The following is a 16,576-nucleotide window of genomic DNA, read 5'->3' as shown; positions in this document are numbered from 1 at the left end:
AGATTTAAGGGGAGCCATCTGCTTTATTGCCACCTCCACCTCTTCAATAGCAAATTCCCTGTCAAGCTGAACATTCATGTCGGGGGTAACCACATTTGGGATAACGTCAATCACTTCGGTCAGGTCATTTGGCTCAGCGGATGAGAATAGATTCTGGTAGAAATCAAGAATAGTAGTATTCACTTGTTCTTGCCCACCACACCAGTTACCCGTGGCATCTCGTAACTTAGTAATGTAATTCCATCGGCGACGTTGTGAAGCTTTGCTGTGAAAGAATTTTGTATTACGATCACCATCTCTAAGCCACATTACTCTTGAGCGCTGGCCCCACATCTTTGCTTCCTTATCCAGCAACTGGTTAACTTCCCTTTCTAACAACTTCATACGGGTTGAGTTTCCAGTCCGAGCTGTCTCATTTTCTGCCTGCTTGAGTTGCTTACGCTTTGTTTCAAGGTCTCTTCTAACACTTCCAAAACATTTTTTACTCCACCGAGTCAGCTCCCTTCCGCACTTATCTATTTTATTGAGAACCCTGGTGTCCCACGGGTCTACAACTCTCTCCCTCCACACGGCCTCAACTGTAGTAGTGCACCCTTCATCCGTAAGCCACATTTGTTCAAATCTAAATGGTTTGTGGAAACTCGAATCCATCCCTTCCGGAGTTATCCACAACGGTTTGTGGTCAGAGGTTGTAACATCTAGATGGTGGATTTTTGTACCCGGGAATCTAGTGAACCAATCTGTGGTGGCTAAACCTCTATCAAGTCTCTCAAAGACTGTATAATCTGTAAAGTGTTTATGCCAAGTGTACGGGAAACCAATGTATCCCAAATCCATGAAACTACAATCATCAAGAGCATCCCGAAAGAGTTGCATCTGTAAATGTGGCCGGGTTCTTCCCCCTAATTTTTCCGATTGCCGAGTGATCTCATTGAAATCTCCAGCACATAACCACGGTGAAGTTCTCCTCATTTTCAAGTTCCTCAGCTTATCCCATGATTCATGTCTTTTTTGGGTGTCTGGTTCACCGTAGAAACCGGTGAATCTCCATTCCTCAGGTGTATTTTTATTAATTGTGGTGTCTATATGGTTCGAGGAGAAAGTTTCAATATCCAGGTTGAAATCTTCCTTCCAAAATAGTGCCAGACCACCTGCTTTATTTCTTCTTGGAACCTCAAACAGATTCTTGAATTGAATTCTTCTTTGCACTTGTTCTAGCCTAGTTTTATCTGTCCATGTTTCGGCTATAAACACAACAGAGGGATCTTTTGCCCACACCAATTCTGCAAGCTGATCAACTGTCAATGGGTTCCCAAGCCCACGACAGTTCCACACAAGGAGACTCATTGCTTCTGGCATGGCTGTTGAACAGCCTCTGCCAATATCTGAACATTTTCCTTACCAAGCTGAGAAACCGCCATTTTCTTGTTGGGTAACCCAGTATGGTCTGCATGGTTGTTTGTTGGCCTCTTTTGTCCCAGAATGTCAAGTGTGTCTGAGGGTGGTACCCCTCCATTTCTGAGTAAACGTTTCCAGGTTGTAAGGTTGGTTTTGTTTTGTGGAGTTACGTTTAGGATGGAAGTATCAGAGAGAGGTTTGGGTGGTGTAAGTGTCGAGGTAGAATTTTTGGAGGGAGTGGCATGGTATTGTGTTGGTATGGTATCATGGGTTAACGTGGGATTAGCTTTTTTTGGAGATATTTTCGTGTTGGAGGCATCAAAGAGAGGTTTGGGTGGTGTAAGTGTCGTGGTAGAGTTTTTTAAGGGAATAGCATGGTACTGTGTAGCTATGGTATTATGGGTTAACGTGGGGTTAGCTTTTTTGTGTGAAGGTACTGTCAGGTTGGTAATATCAGAGAGAGGGATAGGTGATGTTGGTGACGTGTTAGGACATTTGGGATGAGGGGTGGGGTCATGTAAGTCATGGGTATTTTGGAATGACGTAATATGGATTTTGGTATGAGAGGTGGGGTCATTTGTTTTTGGGATATTATGGGGTGACGTGGGGTGGGTGATATTTTGGGTTGGGATATTATGGGAGTTATTTTCAGGCAGAGGCAAATCATATTTGCTTAGATCGCGGTCTATATCTTCAAGAACAGTCTGGAAATCATTCATGTGAGTAGAGTGCGGCATAAATTCCGGGTTTGATGGAGACAAGTTTGCAGTGGCCTTACCAGTAAGGGAAGTATCTTCTGCCTGCGGATTTGACGCCATTTCCGAGTCTGTACTTTCCATCTCGGGCTGTGTTGCCTTTTCAAACCGGTTTGACTTCTCAGCCACTGGCGCGTGACAGGTGGGTCGCTGGGAATGTTCTCTGGTCTGCTTGGCTGCCTTCGACGCGTAAAAGCCCGGGACTGAGAGCACCGATTTGCTCTTTCCATTAAACGGCGAAGCCTTGATCCATGATCCATACCGTTTCTCCGATTCAGGTAACGTCCCTTCACTTTCGATCCATAGATCGCAGTCTTTATCACTGTGCGTCAAGCATCCGCACCAGTAACACAGGTTAGGAAGTCGTTCGTATTTGAAAGTGACCCATTGCTCCCTACTGTCATCAAAGGCTATCACACGCCCCCTGCACAGGGGCTGAGATATGTCCACTAACACCCGGACCCTCATAAAACTCCCCCCGTCCTCTGTTGGAGCATTCTGCAAGTGGCACACCTGACCGGCTGTCTCACACAGCCCCTCTGCCACTTTGTTGTTCATGAACCTGACCGGAATCCCATGCACCTGAACCCAAAAATGGGTGAGGTTAAAGGACAGATTTTCAACTTCAGAGTCCGCTTCGTACCGTAAGATTTTTATCGTAGCTCCATGGTTCGTTTGCAAGGATATTTTCAACGTCAGTTTTACTGTCAAAAATGAATAGTACAATATGGGTTCCAAGATTTTTCAATTGGAAACCATTTTTGGATCGCCATAAAGGTTGAAAAGTAGCTGCAATGGCATCCATATTTAAGGCTCTTTTCGTTAAGAATTTGGCTGCGATAATATACTCCGTCGTAGCCAAATCTGATCTCATTTGAAACTTGGGACCTTCCCGTTGAGAAAGAGAGAGTCCGTTCCATTTTTTTGTGAGTTCGTCCATGGAGGTAAAGTACAGTGTTTCCCAAAGACCCAAGAAAAAAACCAACAAACCTTAGTGTAAACTTGTTACTCTAAGGGACAGAGGCACCTCCAAAGAGGGACGACACTTCTACGGTCTAGGAGAAGTTAGAGTTTCTAACTTTCACTAGTGGCCTAGAAACTTGTAGAAATTAATAGTAGTTAATTATGTAGTATAAGGAATAACAATTACCTTCATATTGAGAAGGAATAACTATTCTTTATTTATGTAGGATAAGGAATAACTATTACTTATAATAAAAATATAACCAAAAAATTGAATGGTTATTCCTGTTAGTTGCGGCTCCATAAATTTTTTTTAGGGTGGTTATTAAAAGCAATTAAATTAAAAAATTTAATAATAATAAAACCTAAATATATTAACCTCACAAAATAAAAACATACGCAAATACATAAAATTTTAAAATTTCCTTTCACAAGTTTTCATATTTTGAAATCATTGCGTAATATGATAGTTTCACTATCAATGCTATCAGTTACATATTTTTCAATATACACAATCAAACAATTATTAAGCTACTAACCTCTCATTCAATTACTAACATATTACCTAAATAAGTACTAATATAAACAAAATGCATTATCTTTTAAAAAAAATATATCACATAAATCCAACAAATTCGGTTAAAGACTAAAGCAAGTACTAACAGATTAGCTATTTAAAAAGTGTGCATTTTTTGTATATAAAAAAATAGCAATTTTAAAATATGTCATTTGAAAACAAAATTAAAAAAATCATAATTAAACATTTGATTTGAGATTTTAGGCTAGTTTGTTTGTTAGGGCAATTTTTGAGAGGTGCTATGTCTACAATATTTTTGCAACATTTTCACAACAAAGTTTAGGTAGTAAGTTTTTATTGGTTCTAATTTGAACTTACCATTGATTTTTTTTTTTTTTTTTTTTTTTTTTTTTTTTTTTTTTTTTTTTTTTTTTTACCATTAACAACTTGCTATTTAGGATTTGTTACGAAAATATTGTAAACATTGCATTTCTTATAATTTTTTTGTTCGAAATTCAATGGACCAAAATTTTGGAGAGGTTGAATTTTATTTTTAATGGGTTCAATTGTTATTAAGGGTGTTTAAGGTTTTTTTTTTTTTTTTTTTTGGTAGGGTGGTCAAAAGACCCATATTAATTTAAAACTCAAAATTTTTTTAAGGTATATTAAAAAAAAAAAAAAATTCAAGGTGGTCCTATGACCACCCTTATTAGTACTTGGCACCACCTCTGATTCCTATATAATAGTTATTTCATTATAATGTCTATTACAATGTGCCAAATGTCCCCTTAATTAATATATCAACACATGCTTTCTAGGTTGCAATATTATCTTGTTGCTATGAGCTTCATTTTACAATAAGCTTAGTTCACAACAAACACATGACAATGTGAAAGGAAGTAAATTCATCATTTAAACATTCTTTATTCCACTATAATCCCTTTTCCTTTGTATTTTATGACAAATACCATTAATACATTACAAATGTTTTTAGTTAGTAACCAATGCACCACACAACAAGAATAAACTCGAAAATAGAAAGAAAAATAAATAAATAAGAAGGAACATACTGTAAACAAAGACAGGTATCTCAATTATTTTATTACCACTCTGGCAAAAATACACATCATACTCTCCTTACGCATTTCTTTTTCCCTTTATAATTACTACTGATTATGTGCGGTAAATTCAATGCCTACAACACGTTTTTCTTGCTCCTAGATAGTTGAAATCCTTGCCTGTCCTATTAATAACAAACTATAAATTGAAGAGATTGAATGGAAAACTATCATGTATGCGTTTCGGCTTTGACGGTCCATGATCATAGATATAAATCAAGACATTTGGAAATAGACTACATAAGTTTTCAATGATGGATTCTACTCATTCTAGCACAATTGAGTGGAACAAAACTGACAACTTTCCTTCAGAAATCTGCATTCTGGTACAAGAAGGTAGTTCTACATGTCATCACATTGCAACCATGATGCTTAAAGCCGGCAATTATGAAGGTACTGCGTTAAAATGATACGAGTCCATACGTCTAAATCTCTCTTATGAATTTTCCTTTTGAGATATTTGGAAATATTTTGCTTCCAACTTGTGTATGCTATAAATTCATTCCAAATATTCTCCATAGCTTTTAATAAATGACAGTTTGATAGAATTAGATGGTTAAAAATGATAACAGTAAAAACATGTCAACCTTAATCTTAGTTAGAAAAGGTTGCCAACATTTGATTACATGGTCATGACTTTTTTCTTTGTCTCTCTATCAGTTATTCATTATGATAAGCCAACTGAAGCATTAGAGGCTATTCAAGAGAGGAAGGCCAGACTTGACCTTGTTCTGACAGACGTCTATATGCCAGAAGTGAACAGGTTTCAATTCCTGAATTGCCTTGAGAAGGAATTCAACTTTCCTGTTATCTGTAAGTATAACTTTTCATTTACATACATATATTATATAGGTTAATTGCTGAGAAGAATTGAACATAAGTGAAACTCTGAAATTTTTTTTTCATTGTCTATTTAGTGATGTCTGCCAATTTTATGGAGAAATTCGTATCACAAGATCTTGAATGTGGCATTTCACTATATATCATGAAGCCTTCAAACTCAAATGAAGTTCAAAACCTCTGGCAACATCTCCTTGCACAGAAAGCAAGTAAAACAATGGCAAGCACATCTGTTAGTGAAGCAACTTGGGTACATCAAGACGCTAATAGACCAGAACCACGGAGGAGAAGAGAACAAAAAGAAGTAGATAAAGATGATTCCACCCCACAAAAAAAGCATAAGGTTCGGTGGACTAATGAGTTGCAAGAAAATTTTTTGGAAGCTATCAACCACTTGGGACTTGAAAGTAAGAGACCTTATGCATGCTTTCTATCAGATATGGTTGTCATTCTCCTTTTGTTTTTATTTTTTTTCTCCATCTTCAAATTTTAACTATTATTCTCTCTCTCTCTCTCTCTCTCTCTCTCATTTTTCTTGATTTTTTTCCCATTATTTAAATGTAGGGGCTGTCCCTAAGAGAGTATCTGAGTTTATGAATGTGCCTGGATTAACTAGACGTCATGTTGCAAGCCACTTGCAGGTATGTTCCTTGGTCTGCTTTACATATGCCTTGCAATAGTATCACATATTTCCTTTTTAATTAAGGAAACAAGAAATTACTTGTCTTTGCTCATACTATAACAGATAGCTTGTTTTAAAAGAAAAGAAAAACAAGGTGCAAGTTCATGAATGTTTTGTTGTGTGAAAATAACGATCCAGTAGAATATCTACCTGGATAATATACCCAAATCTCTACTTTCTGAAAATAGGAAGCAAACTCTTATGCACATTTCTGTTGTCCAAAGATATTATGCAATCTCTCCGCCTTGCATCACCAAATCTTGCAATGGAAGACAAATCAAATTTAAAGAAATTCCAATTAATTTCAGACTCATCCAAGTATGAGTTTGTGTTGCAGAATAACTTGATATGCTCTTGGATTATATACTGGAGGCTTTCATATATATATATTTGGTGATGAAGGATGTGTCTTTTTTGCAGAAATACCGTCGGAACTTAAAGCAAGTTCAGGAAGGAAAGCAGTCTACACGTTCTGTGCATGAAATACAACAGCTATTTGGCGGTTCTCCTCTTAATATACAACAGCTAAATTCTCAGTTCTCCATTAAGTTACCCAACAGGACACTGACTCAACCAGTATGCGATGGCAACATTACCGTGCCTTCCTATAGTTATGCTCATATGCTTGAACCCAAAGCATATGAACATAACCATGGGAAGGCATCTAAAATTGATGCAGCTCCTCTAAACAACAACAGTGGATCATATTTTGGGATTGCAGAACATGGTACTCATAAGGGCTTGACTCAGGTGGGTTCAACTCATTTCCAAGATGACCAAGTTAACATTAACAGTCTAATAAGCATGTTAAGCACTGAATCACAAAGCAATGCCAATGAACATCCACGTTTATTCACCAGTAACCCTTGTGTTGGTGGAATCAAGATGACCAGTGATGGGAAGTATGTTGGGCATGACGAAGGGAGTCTTATAGATGCCAATGAAATTAGAAGTATGACTCCGTCCATGTCCCAAAATTCCGGTCACGAGACTATGAACCGGTACCCTTCAATGTTCATGAACTCCATTCCACAGCAGCAACATTCTCTGCCTCCACCTCCACCTCCACCACTTCCATCACTGCTACAAGATGAATCATACAGTTTTGGGGCCAATGAAGATATTGATTTTCCAGAAGAGATTATTCAACTGTTTCTAAGCAGTGATTTTGACAATTTAATCTCCGAAGAGGACATTTAATTTTCAAGTCATGCAATTTTGTAACAAACAAAACATGAAGGTTCATTCTTACTTTTCTTGTATTTAATTCCTGTAGTAAAACGAATTTTTTGCTCTATGTTGTTATGTAATCCTTTTAAATACAAAGTACAAACCACTTTGCTATCCATTGATCTTGAATCAACTGAAAAGATATTGCGTTTACCCATGAATTTTGATATATTTATCCCATTTTCTCCTCTTATTCCCCTGTGGATCATTATGTTCATTTTTAGTCCTCATAAACTAGAAAAAGTAACAAAATTGGTCTCAAGCGAACAAACAAGCATAAGTTTCTTCCATTTTAAAGGTTTTTTTTTTTTTTTTTAGAGAGAAATATATCATTTTAAAGTTGAAGATTCTATTAAGAATGTAGATCTGGCAGCAAATTTGACTCTCTGACTTATTTGTTACATTAGTGCTGGAGTCCATTCATGCATTAAGACATCCATTCACAGGAGTCCTATTATATAATGCACGAACCAATTATAGACAAAAAGATGCATTACATTAATTTATTACTCAAATAAATAAACCAAATCACATTCCCCTTGTTCAATCCCCGCCTACACCAAAAATTGATTGATGTCTTGGTTTGATAATAAAGAACTATCATCAAGAGCAAAAGTTATAGGTTGAAACTCACTAAAAAAAAACACCTTCTCCTTTGCTTGAAATAAAAGCAAACCCATTGTTTTTTCTTTTAAAGTAAGAATAGAACCAAAATCCACTTGAATCATGCTTTGATCATGATAATGGTGTAGTTTGTAAAAGGGTGTCACACAACTGCACGTACACATACATTTTATGGAAAGCATGCCAAAGGCCAAGGGTAACTTGGTAATAGTGCACACACTCACACTGGCATGCACAAAATAAAGTATATATCATAATGAATTAATGATAACTTAATAAGGGGAAAATATTGTTTCACACTCATTTATCTAACACAATGTTCTTCCTTTCACATTTGTTTGTTTGGTTGTGTTCAGCTTATTTGGTTAGCTTTTAGTTTTTATGTACAATTTTTTAAAACTTTACTTTTTTTTTTTTTTTTACTTTCACTTATTTTTTTCAAGTATAAGTATATTAGCACACTTTTAACAAAAAGTTAAATAATTGATGCCAAACACATACTAATGGTGTTCACATTTTTAAAAATGTTCACATTTAAGGCAAGATACGAAGATGGTATACTATTGAGAGTACAAAACAAATAAAGGTATATATATATATGTATGTATGTATGTATATTTGCTAAATAAGTAACAAATAAAAGTCTTAGAAATTATAAAATAGCTTAGTATAGAATGACAATTTAAACTTGCCTCACTGACCCTTAATGAGTGGGTTTTACTTTTACCCATCCCACAAGTAAATAGGATGAGGATCGGGATTAACTTTTTCCCTGAACTTGCCTTGTTTATATTTATAGATTAAAAAAAAATATTTAATCACGCAGATATATTTGTTTAAACTTTAAATTTATGATAGTTATAGCTATACTTTGAGAAGGTTTTTGTAGATGTTTTATGAGTTTAAACTTAGTGAATGATAATATATATTTTTAACTAAAATTTATTTATTTATTATTTATATATAAACGAAATTAAGTGTGATGGGAGACAGGTACCTGCGGTTACCCGCTAAGACAAGATTGGAGAAAAGAAAACCCGTCACATTGCCATTCCCAAAGATATCATATGCATGAAGTACATTTTACTTAGCATTGCATTTTGAAAGATAGAAAGATGTGTACGGGTACCAGACCTCTCTCACTTCAATCTCTCCCGCCAGTATCTCCTACTACACCACCACGAAGTCAAACAACCCTCAAACCTACACTACCGGCGCACAATAGCACCGCAGGCACACCACTATATATAGCTTGCGCCACCAATGGAAGCAGAAGCAGAAGCAGAAGCCCAGACGATTACCAGTCCACTCTCCAAGCTCTCAACTCCAAAGGCCGCGTCCCAAGAAAATCCCTCGGCCAGGTCCATATATCCCAACACTCAGTTCACTTAAAAAGTTTCTAAATTTAGTTTCGTTGAGATATATACTTGAAGCCGGTTGTATATTCTGTTGGGTGTTCGATGAAATGCCTCAATGAATTAATTTTGTTGTGATTTGCAGCATTATATGTTGAATTCTGACATCAATGAGCAGCTCGCGAGTGCCGCCCGTGTTGAAGAAGGCCACGTGGTGCTAGAAATTGGGCCTGGAACTGGCTCCTTGACTAATGTTCTTTTGAATGCCGGTGCTTTTGTGCTAGCCATTGAAAAGGTTAGTTCCAAAATGCACATGCTTTATTCATGTGTATTTGTGTAAGCATATGTATATGTATTTGTATTTTTGTGTGTGTGCGTAATCGTGTCCCATTCATGCATGTATATGCTTTCTTTAACTTGAATATGATGCATATGTTACTTATGTACTTTTTACATCCTAAGATTTATGGCATATTGTTTAAGCATAAAATATGTCCTCAACTCTAGTGAACACTATCCAGGAATATTGAATTTTCATTAGAATAGCATTTTGGGTTTTCATAATAGGCCTCTGACTCATTGACAATTCGTAGTTGTTTATTATGAAAGTAGGATCTTGAGATTTTTTTCAGGATTTTATACAATCTGAAGCCATGCAAGCAACCATGAGGAGATAATGTGTTGTTTGTTGCAAAAACTAGGACAATGCTTTTCTGTTTTATTTTGATATCGCAGACTTATTTGTGTACTTGTGATTTTTAGGATCCATACATGGCTTCTCTTGTGAGTGAAAGATTTGCAAGTACAGAAAGGTTCAAGGTAAACTATACTTTTCATGATAAATAACCTTTGAGAAGTAATAATGTGTTCCGGCTAGTCTCTTTCTTGCTGAGATGCACATGTTGTTCTTTTGAAAGTGACAACTTAAATGCATCATCTGTTAGGAGCTGGTACTTGCTTTTCAGTATAACATTTCAATAAACCAGCAGAATGTAAGACTGCAGTTCAGAAATTTCATGTATTAGTTACCTTTTCACACTTTTCAGTGAACGACTTTAGATGTATTTCATTATAAAGATATGTTCTCGGTAAGTTTACGAATTTCCTGGATGCTATGCAAAAATGGCCATCATACAAATTGCTATGCACTTTTTAGCGTAACAGGTTTCCACTGAACTCTGGGAGATTTTTACTTTTGCACTTTATATCCAATTTTCATGCATACACTTTCATCTACTCCACATTTGATAACTCTCATCAAACTTTCTAGCATAATCAATCATTGACAACCTTGGTGAAAACTGAAAACTAACTATTATCATCGTAAAATATTTGTTTTAAGTCTATCTTGAAAAACCTTTACTTTAAGACACATCTGTAATTCCCCCCCATCACATCACTGAAGGTGTGTAAAATACCACTGTGTGGAAATGTAGTGGTGTAACTAACCACTTTGATACCAAAATTAAATTAGGACAAAGGGAGCAAAACCAAATCAGATCTAGCAGTTTGGACAGCTGAAATTTTTGAGAAATTTGGGTTAGGGTTTGGTCAGAAAAGGGGTAGACAATAGTAAGAGATATAGGGTTTTTAATGGTAAAGAGGAATGGTAGGATTTGTTGATGACTTATAGGGGAAAATTAGGATTTGGGTTGCTGTTTCCAGGGCTATAGACAGTAACCTGTGAACAGTGTTTTGACTATTTGTCAATTATTTGGGGCTAATTGATAGATGGGTGGTTTAGGGTTTTGAAGTTTTGGATTTTGGTTTAAAAGGTGGCAAACCAACGTGTGTTTGCAAGGTTGGGAATTTAAGAACAGAAAACATAAACAAATACTCCCTCTATTCCAAATTGTTGGTCCTATTTAGAAAATCTAACTTTTTAGGGGAACATCATTTGATGCGTTGCCTTTTGTTTAAAGAGGTACAAGTTTCCAAAACTGCCCTCATTAATTTAAACTCTAGAGAAAGAATGGTATTAAGTTTTTAAATAAAGTAAGGGGTAAGATAGGAATTTTATTTATTGAATTTTAAAGAGGACTACATTTTGGGACATCCCAAAATGGAATAGAGGACCAACAATTTGGGACGGAGGGCATCACACCTTGGAGAAGGTGTATCACACAACCTCAAACGAAGCTTCAAAGCTTCTGAAAAGATAACCTTCTCCAAGGTGTGATTCCTATTATTGTGCAACTCTTTGAGTTCTCATTTCCAGCTGTACATTGGGAACAATGTTGACTTCTATAATTGAAACCTGTAGGTTTTGAAAGAAGACTTTGTCAAATGTCACATTCACTCGCACGTGAAGTTGTTGCTGGGAAGTAAAAAGTCATTGGATCATCCAAAGTCAAGATATGCCAAAGTGAGAACCCTTCTTCATATTTATGTGCTTTTTTTTTGGACACCATCCTCCTAAATCTGGTCCTATTTATAGATATGTTGCAGCAAATGCATCTTTCGTACAATATGAGAAAGTATGTAGCACAAATGGTTAAATTCATTGCACTTGTTTACAAATGTGGCTCAAGACTCACCTGAACATGAGTCTGGGATGATCTCGTATATTTATGTGTTTGAATGTCAGTATGTGTGCATGTGTTTGAGTATCTATTTTTTTTATCTTACAATATACTTCGAGTAAACATTAAAGACAACATAGCTATAAGTTTCTTGTTTGCAGGTAGTCTCTAATATACCCTTCAATATAAGTACAGAAGTAGTGAAGCTATTACTTCCAATGGGTGACATTTTTTCAGAAGTTGTTCTCTTACTCCAGGTCAGTATTTCCCCCCTCTTTTTCTATTCCTTTTTTTCTCCTTTCTTTTCAGTATACAGGTTAATATATCTACCTTTCTGTTATTTACTGCTTATTTGTACTGTTTTTTAGAAATTTATTATCAGGAGGCACTTGCCTTTGGAATTGGAAAAGGGATTTCTTTTTTCTTTTCTTTTTTTGATAAGTAATAAAAATATATTAAAAAGAAAAAGGGTGTCACCTAAGTATACAGGAAGTATACATCAAGGACAAAAACAAATCAAGTGCATAAAGTACAAAAGTCCATGAAACCATGGATTGAAGAAAAAGAACGAAAGCCTAACACTGCAACCCAATCCAGAAGAGTCTTAAGGAAGAAGTGTTTAAGATCTGAAACAGATCTCTCTAAATCCTCAAAAGGGATTTCTGACCTTTTTCTAGTTTTATCTGCTATATGATGGTTCCTTAACTCTATTAATGTGAACGAATTAGGCTGCTTAAATTAACTTTTCTGTCATTTCTATTAAATCCACTTCCACTGTTTAATTGTGGTAATGCACTTATTAAAAATTTGATTTTGATTGAAGCATTCTACATTTTAAGGTTCAAGCATGGGCCTGAAGAGCCATAGAAACTTGATGGCATAAGGGATAGTATAAAGGCCAAATATTTTATCTTTTAGCAAAGGATGAAGAGATAATTCTGATAGGGTTGTTTTCAACAATTATTTCTTGATAAACAAGAGGGTTTTTTTGGAAGACTTCAGACTTTCTTGTGAGGTTAGAAGTTAAATTTTTCCTTAATTTCTAGGTTTCAAAAAAAAAAAGGATTTGCTTTGGAAAAGATGAATGATAGCAAGGCAGAATGTGTCAGTAGGCTTGGTAGTTGGACTATTGGTTTGATCTGCTTGACTAAATTGATCAACAGAATTGTAAATGATTTTCAAACAGCCAAGTAAATGAGAAAAAGACTGATTCTTACTTCACAGATTATCAGATTGGATTGTGGATCATACTCAGATTTGTTTAACAGACTTATCTACTTACTTTCACTATTGAATATTTCCAGGAGGAGATGGCAGTGCGCTTGGTGCAATCATCTTTGCGAACATCAGAGTACCGACCTATCAATATCTTTGTCAATTTCTATTCAGGTATCTTTGCAATAATATAAACTATTTAAAACGATTTCAAAATGGATAGCAACTGAGGATCTATAACATGACTGGTGAGCTTTTGTACTGAAAAATGTGAAGATGAGTGGATCAATTTGTTACCCTTTTTTTAATGCTGTTTATAAATGACGGTCAAGTTTGCTTATTTTTCTTCAAATCAATCAAAGAAGCCAAAACAAGATTATGTTAAAGAGTTATCAAATTTTGGTGCTTATAAATTTCTCTGCCTGCCTATTACCCAGAATATTTTGCACAATTTTGTAGATATCTTTCTGACAGGCTTTCTGTTTGTGAATTCCCTTTTCAGATCCTGAATACAAGTTTAAGGTCCCACGGACAAATTTTTTCCCTCAGCCCAATGTAAGTGATTAATATTCCATAAATTCATATACATACTTCTTAACACTATCACTTGTAATTTCTGTTTAAATGCACATGCCATAACAATTATATAGAAACTTTGACTGAATAAATGTCAGTTTTTACTAGACTACAGCTAGTATATCTTATACATGCATAATGTGCATAACAAGCCTTTTCCATGCTTGTGGTTTGAACCCCACCTGCCCCTCCCCCACTATCTACCTATCTAAACAAGAAGTAAAATTTACTAGCAAGGGGGAAAAGGTAAAATGCACGAAGTTATTTCCTTCAAGGAGGGAGACACTAGACATATGAGCAAACATAAAATGGTGATACCATGGCCTTTTGCACTTCATGAAAGCATTTCTCTACTAAAATTTCCTCTCTCTTTTTTCCCCCCTTTCTTTTTGAACTTCATGTAATATGACAATGATCTCTAGCTTGAATGGCATCTCCTCCCCATGTAAGTGTAAGGTGGAGAGTGAGGTCATGGGTTCAATGTCCATCGGGCGTATGTGTAACTTGCCAATGAATAAAGGTATTACCCTTGTCTTCCTCAGCCAGAAAGATGGAAATCTTTCTAGCCTGCAACTTCTAGGTTTTTCATGTGCCTGTCACAACTTGAAGTAGCTGGCCAATGTCTCTTACCTGTATGCTTTCTCCCATGTTGCCACTTTACCAAACAGTGATGAGAAACTTTCAAAGAAGTCCATCAATTTCTGGCTATATGAGTTTGAAACAATGTTGAGTGAGAGCTTGTAGAGTTAAGTTTGGTCTGATAACTCCTTCTCTATAGAGCTGACATCCGTCCATGGCATACCTCATCATGCTTGTAACATATCTAAATATGGCAAAACTTGACCAATACTTGTTTTCTGCGCCGAAAAGAAAATCACTCATCTCAAACCCATCAGGACACTTGCAACTTTTTCAAGTATAGAAGCGCTGGCCCTCAATTGTTACTGATTATATATGCTAAATACTCTGTTTTGCCATAGTAGTTGCTAAAAAATATTAAATGATGTTAGTGCTGTGGGTTGGGGGATAGCATGATAGTTAGTGATGCTTGACTATGAACGACAGTTACAATGTATGAGGGATGCATGACTATCAACAACACATCGTACATCTTCTCTTATATATAATGAATGTCTTATATCAACAACACATCACACATCACACATCCTATTAGTTAAATGAATGGAGATTAAGCTGATCCTTTCTTGTTTCTGTAGGTTGATGCCGCTGTTGTCGTATTTAAGCTCAAACAAGCTGCAGACTATCCCCAAGTTTCTTCCACTAAGAGCTTCTTCTCAATGGTTGTTTCAATTTCAATATGCAAGATATTATACTCTTAAGCTAGTTTTAATGCTGGCCTTTAGCAACAATTATGTTATATTGTCTACTTTTGGCTGATAACCTGACATGCAGTAGAAAAAGGATGCACAATTAACTCATGCTTTTCTTTTTTCTTTTTAAATTTATAATTTTTTTTTTAATTGGTGAGACTTCAACCTAAAACTTATCTAACCCTGCCCACTACCTTCATTACTTGAGTCAAGCCTATCTATTTGTCGCCTGCTATATCAAACATTGCCTTTTAACTCTTTATGCTTATTTATCATTTCTTTCTGTTAACATGCCTCTGTTGTTTGGATATAGGTCAATTCAGCATTCAATGGGAAACGTAAGATGTTGCGAAAATCACTTCAGCACATATGCACGCCCATTGAAATTGAGGAAGCTTTGGGAAGTGTTGGCCTTCCAGCTACAGTAAGTTGGTAAATAATATCCAGTTGATTGATCAGTAAACACTGCAAAACTCATTCATTTGGTCATAATTCCCCCCACCCCCCCGAAAAAAAAAAAAAAAAAAAAAAAAAAAAAAAAAAAAAAAAAAAAAAAAAAAAAAAAAAAAAACATTTATGTCTTTTGTAGCTAACATCATTAACAAAAAATATATGGAATTATCAACTATGCCCTCATATTTTCTCTTTCCTTTTCTTTATTGGTAAGTTACACATGCAACCAATAGGTCTTGAACCCACGGCCTCACCCTCTACCTCTAAGGAGAGGAGGTGCCAGCTGAGCTAGAGTTCATTGGTCTCTTGTTTTCTCTTCCCTTACAGCTGTCTATGGAGGAAATAGAAGAGCTTTATTTTCAGTTCCTGTCTTATATTTTGATACTTTCGTTTATTTTGAGAAGTGTAACAGAGTCAACAACAAGAGGTGTAAGTGTCCCATAATTTCTGCTAATTTATTGATACAATTGGTTTCTGTTGCAGTCAAGACCAGAGGAGCTTACCATGGATGATTTTGTGAAGTTGCATAACTTGATTGTGAAAGTATAGTTCTTTCTGGTTTTCATGAAAGGGCAATCAAAGCAAACACCCACAAAATTGGTGCGCACACACTGTTACACCTCATTGTTGGATTGTACCAGATATTATTTAAATATTGAAGTCAACATTCAACAATGAAAAACATTTGCCCGACATTTTCCATATGAGTGGCGTCCATGCTTAAAGCTAATGGTGAAATCGCGGAGACAAATGGGTCGTGGGCGAATCTCTTTTCACATAGATATTCCAAGGGCTGTAGCCAGCATACTTAATGGTGGAAGTAGCATCTTTCAAGTGCATACAGTGAATTTTATCATGAAGTAACCCAAAAGTCTTGCATTAGCAATTTAGCGGGACGCTTCAAATTATAAGCAATGTTTACTGTATATTACATGTAATACTCTATTGTAAATAAAGGCTAATAATAATTCAAGACAAAATGCCACGGTGTTGCGTT

At 35.8% G+C, this 16,576-nt stretch overlaps 2 protein-coding genes across 3 annotated transcripts; both read left to right on the top strand.

Annotated features, from left to right (window-relative positions):
• Window positions 1-5,471: 5,471 nt before the first annotated feature.
• LOC115958607 (two-component response regulator ARR2-like) lies at window positions 5,472-7,573 on the top strand. Its single transcript, XM_031077034.1, has 4 exons — window positions 5,472-5,564; window positions 5,669-5,998; window positions 6,156-6,232; window positions 6,694-7,573. Exons 1-4 carry the CDS (start codon window positions 5,498-5,500, stop codon window positions 7,471-7,473), a joined length of 1,254 nt encoding a protein of 417 aa, XP_030932894.1. The 5' UTR covers window positions 5,472-5,497; the 3' UTR covers window positions 7,474-7,573.
• Window positions 7,574-9,123: 1,550 nt separating this feature from the next.
• Window positions 9,124-16,559, top strand: LOC115955908 (ribosomal RNA small subunit methyltransferase, chloroplastic). 2 transcript variants are annotated; one of them, XM_031074302.1, is made up of 10 exons: window positions 9,124-9,488; window positions 9,628-9,777; window positions 10,245-10,301; window positions 11,746-11,847; window positions 12,166-12,261; window positions 13,309-13,393; window positions 13,722-13,774; window positions 15,013-15,096; window positions 15,440-15,550; window positions 16,063-16,559. In XM_031074302.1, the coding sequence occupies exons 1-10, from the start codon at window positions 9,243-9,245 to the stop codon at window positions 16,126-16,128; spliced, it is 1,050 nt and encodes a 349-aa protein (XP_030930162.1). In that variant the 5' UTR covers window positions 9,124-9,242; the 3' UTR covers window positions 16,129-16,559. The 2 variants fall into 2 exon arrangements, with proteins under 2 accessions (XP_030930162.1, XP_030930163.1); XM_031074303.1 differs by having other exon boundaries at window positions 15,440-15,558.
• Window positions 16,560-16,576: the final 17 nt, after the last annotated feature.

This window comes from Quercus lobata, chromosome 8 (genome assembly GCF_001633185.2).
Source record: "Quercus lobata isolate SW786 chromosome 8, ValleyOak3.0 Primary Assembly, whole genome shotgun sequence".
Lineage (NCBI taxonomy): Eukaryota > Viridiplantae > Streptophyta > Magnoliopsida > Fagales > Fagaceae > Quercus > Quercus lobata.
The sequence above is the reverse complement of the archived record's forward strand: the minus strand, read 5'-3'. Positions and strand labels throughout refer to the sequence as shown.

What these genes read in the sequence shown, in the direction of transcription:
- LOC115958607 (XM_031077034.1), top strand. Translation starts at nt 5,498, where the DNA reads ATGCCAGAAGTGAACAGGTTTCAATTCCTGAATTGCCTTGAGAAGGAA. An exon ending in CAACCACTTGGGACTTGAAA is followed by an intron (nt 5,999 to 6,155) that starts GTAAGAGACCTT and finishes ATTTAAATGTAG; the next exon opens with GGGCTGTCCCTAAGAGAGTA. An exon ending in ATGTTGCAAGCCACTTGCAG is followed by an intron (nt 6,233 to 6,693) that starts GTATGTTCCTTG and finishes TCTTTTTTGCAG; the next exon opens with AAATACCGTCGGAACTTAAA.
- LOC115955908 (XM_031074302.1), top strand. Translation starts at nt 9,243, where the DNA reads ATGTGTACGGGTACCAGACCTCTCTCACTTCAATCTCTCCCGCCAGTA. An exon ending in TTGTGCTAGCCATTGAAAAG is followed by an intron (nt 9,778 to 10,244) that starts GTTAGTTCCAAA and finishes TGTGATTTTTAG; the next exon opens with GATCCATACATGGCTTCTCT. An exon ending in AAGTTGTTCTCTTACTCCAG is followed by an intron (nt 12,262 to 13,308) that starts GTCAGTATTTCC and finishes GAATATTTCCAG; the next exon opens with GAGGAGATGGCAGTGCGCTT.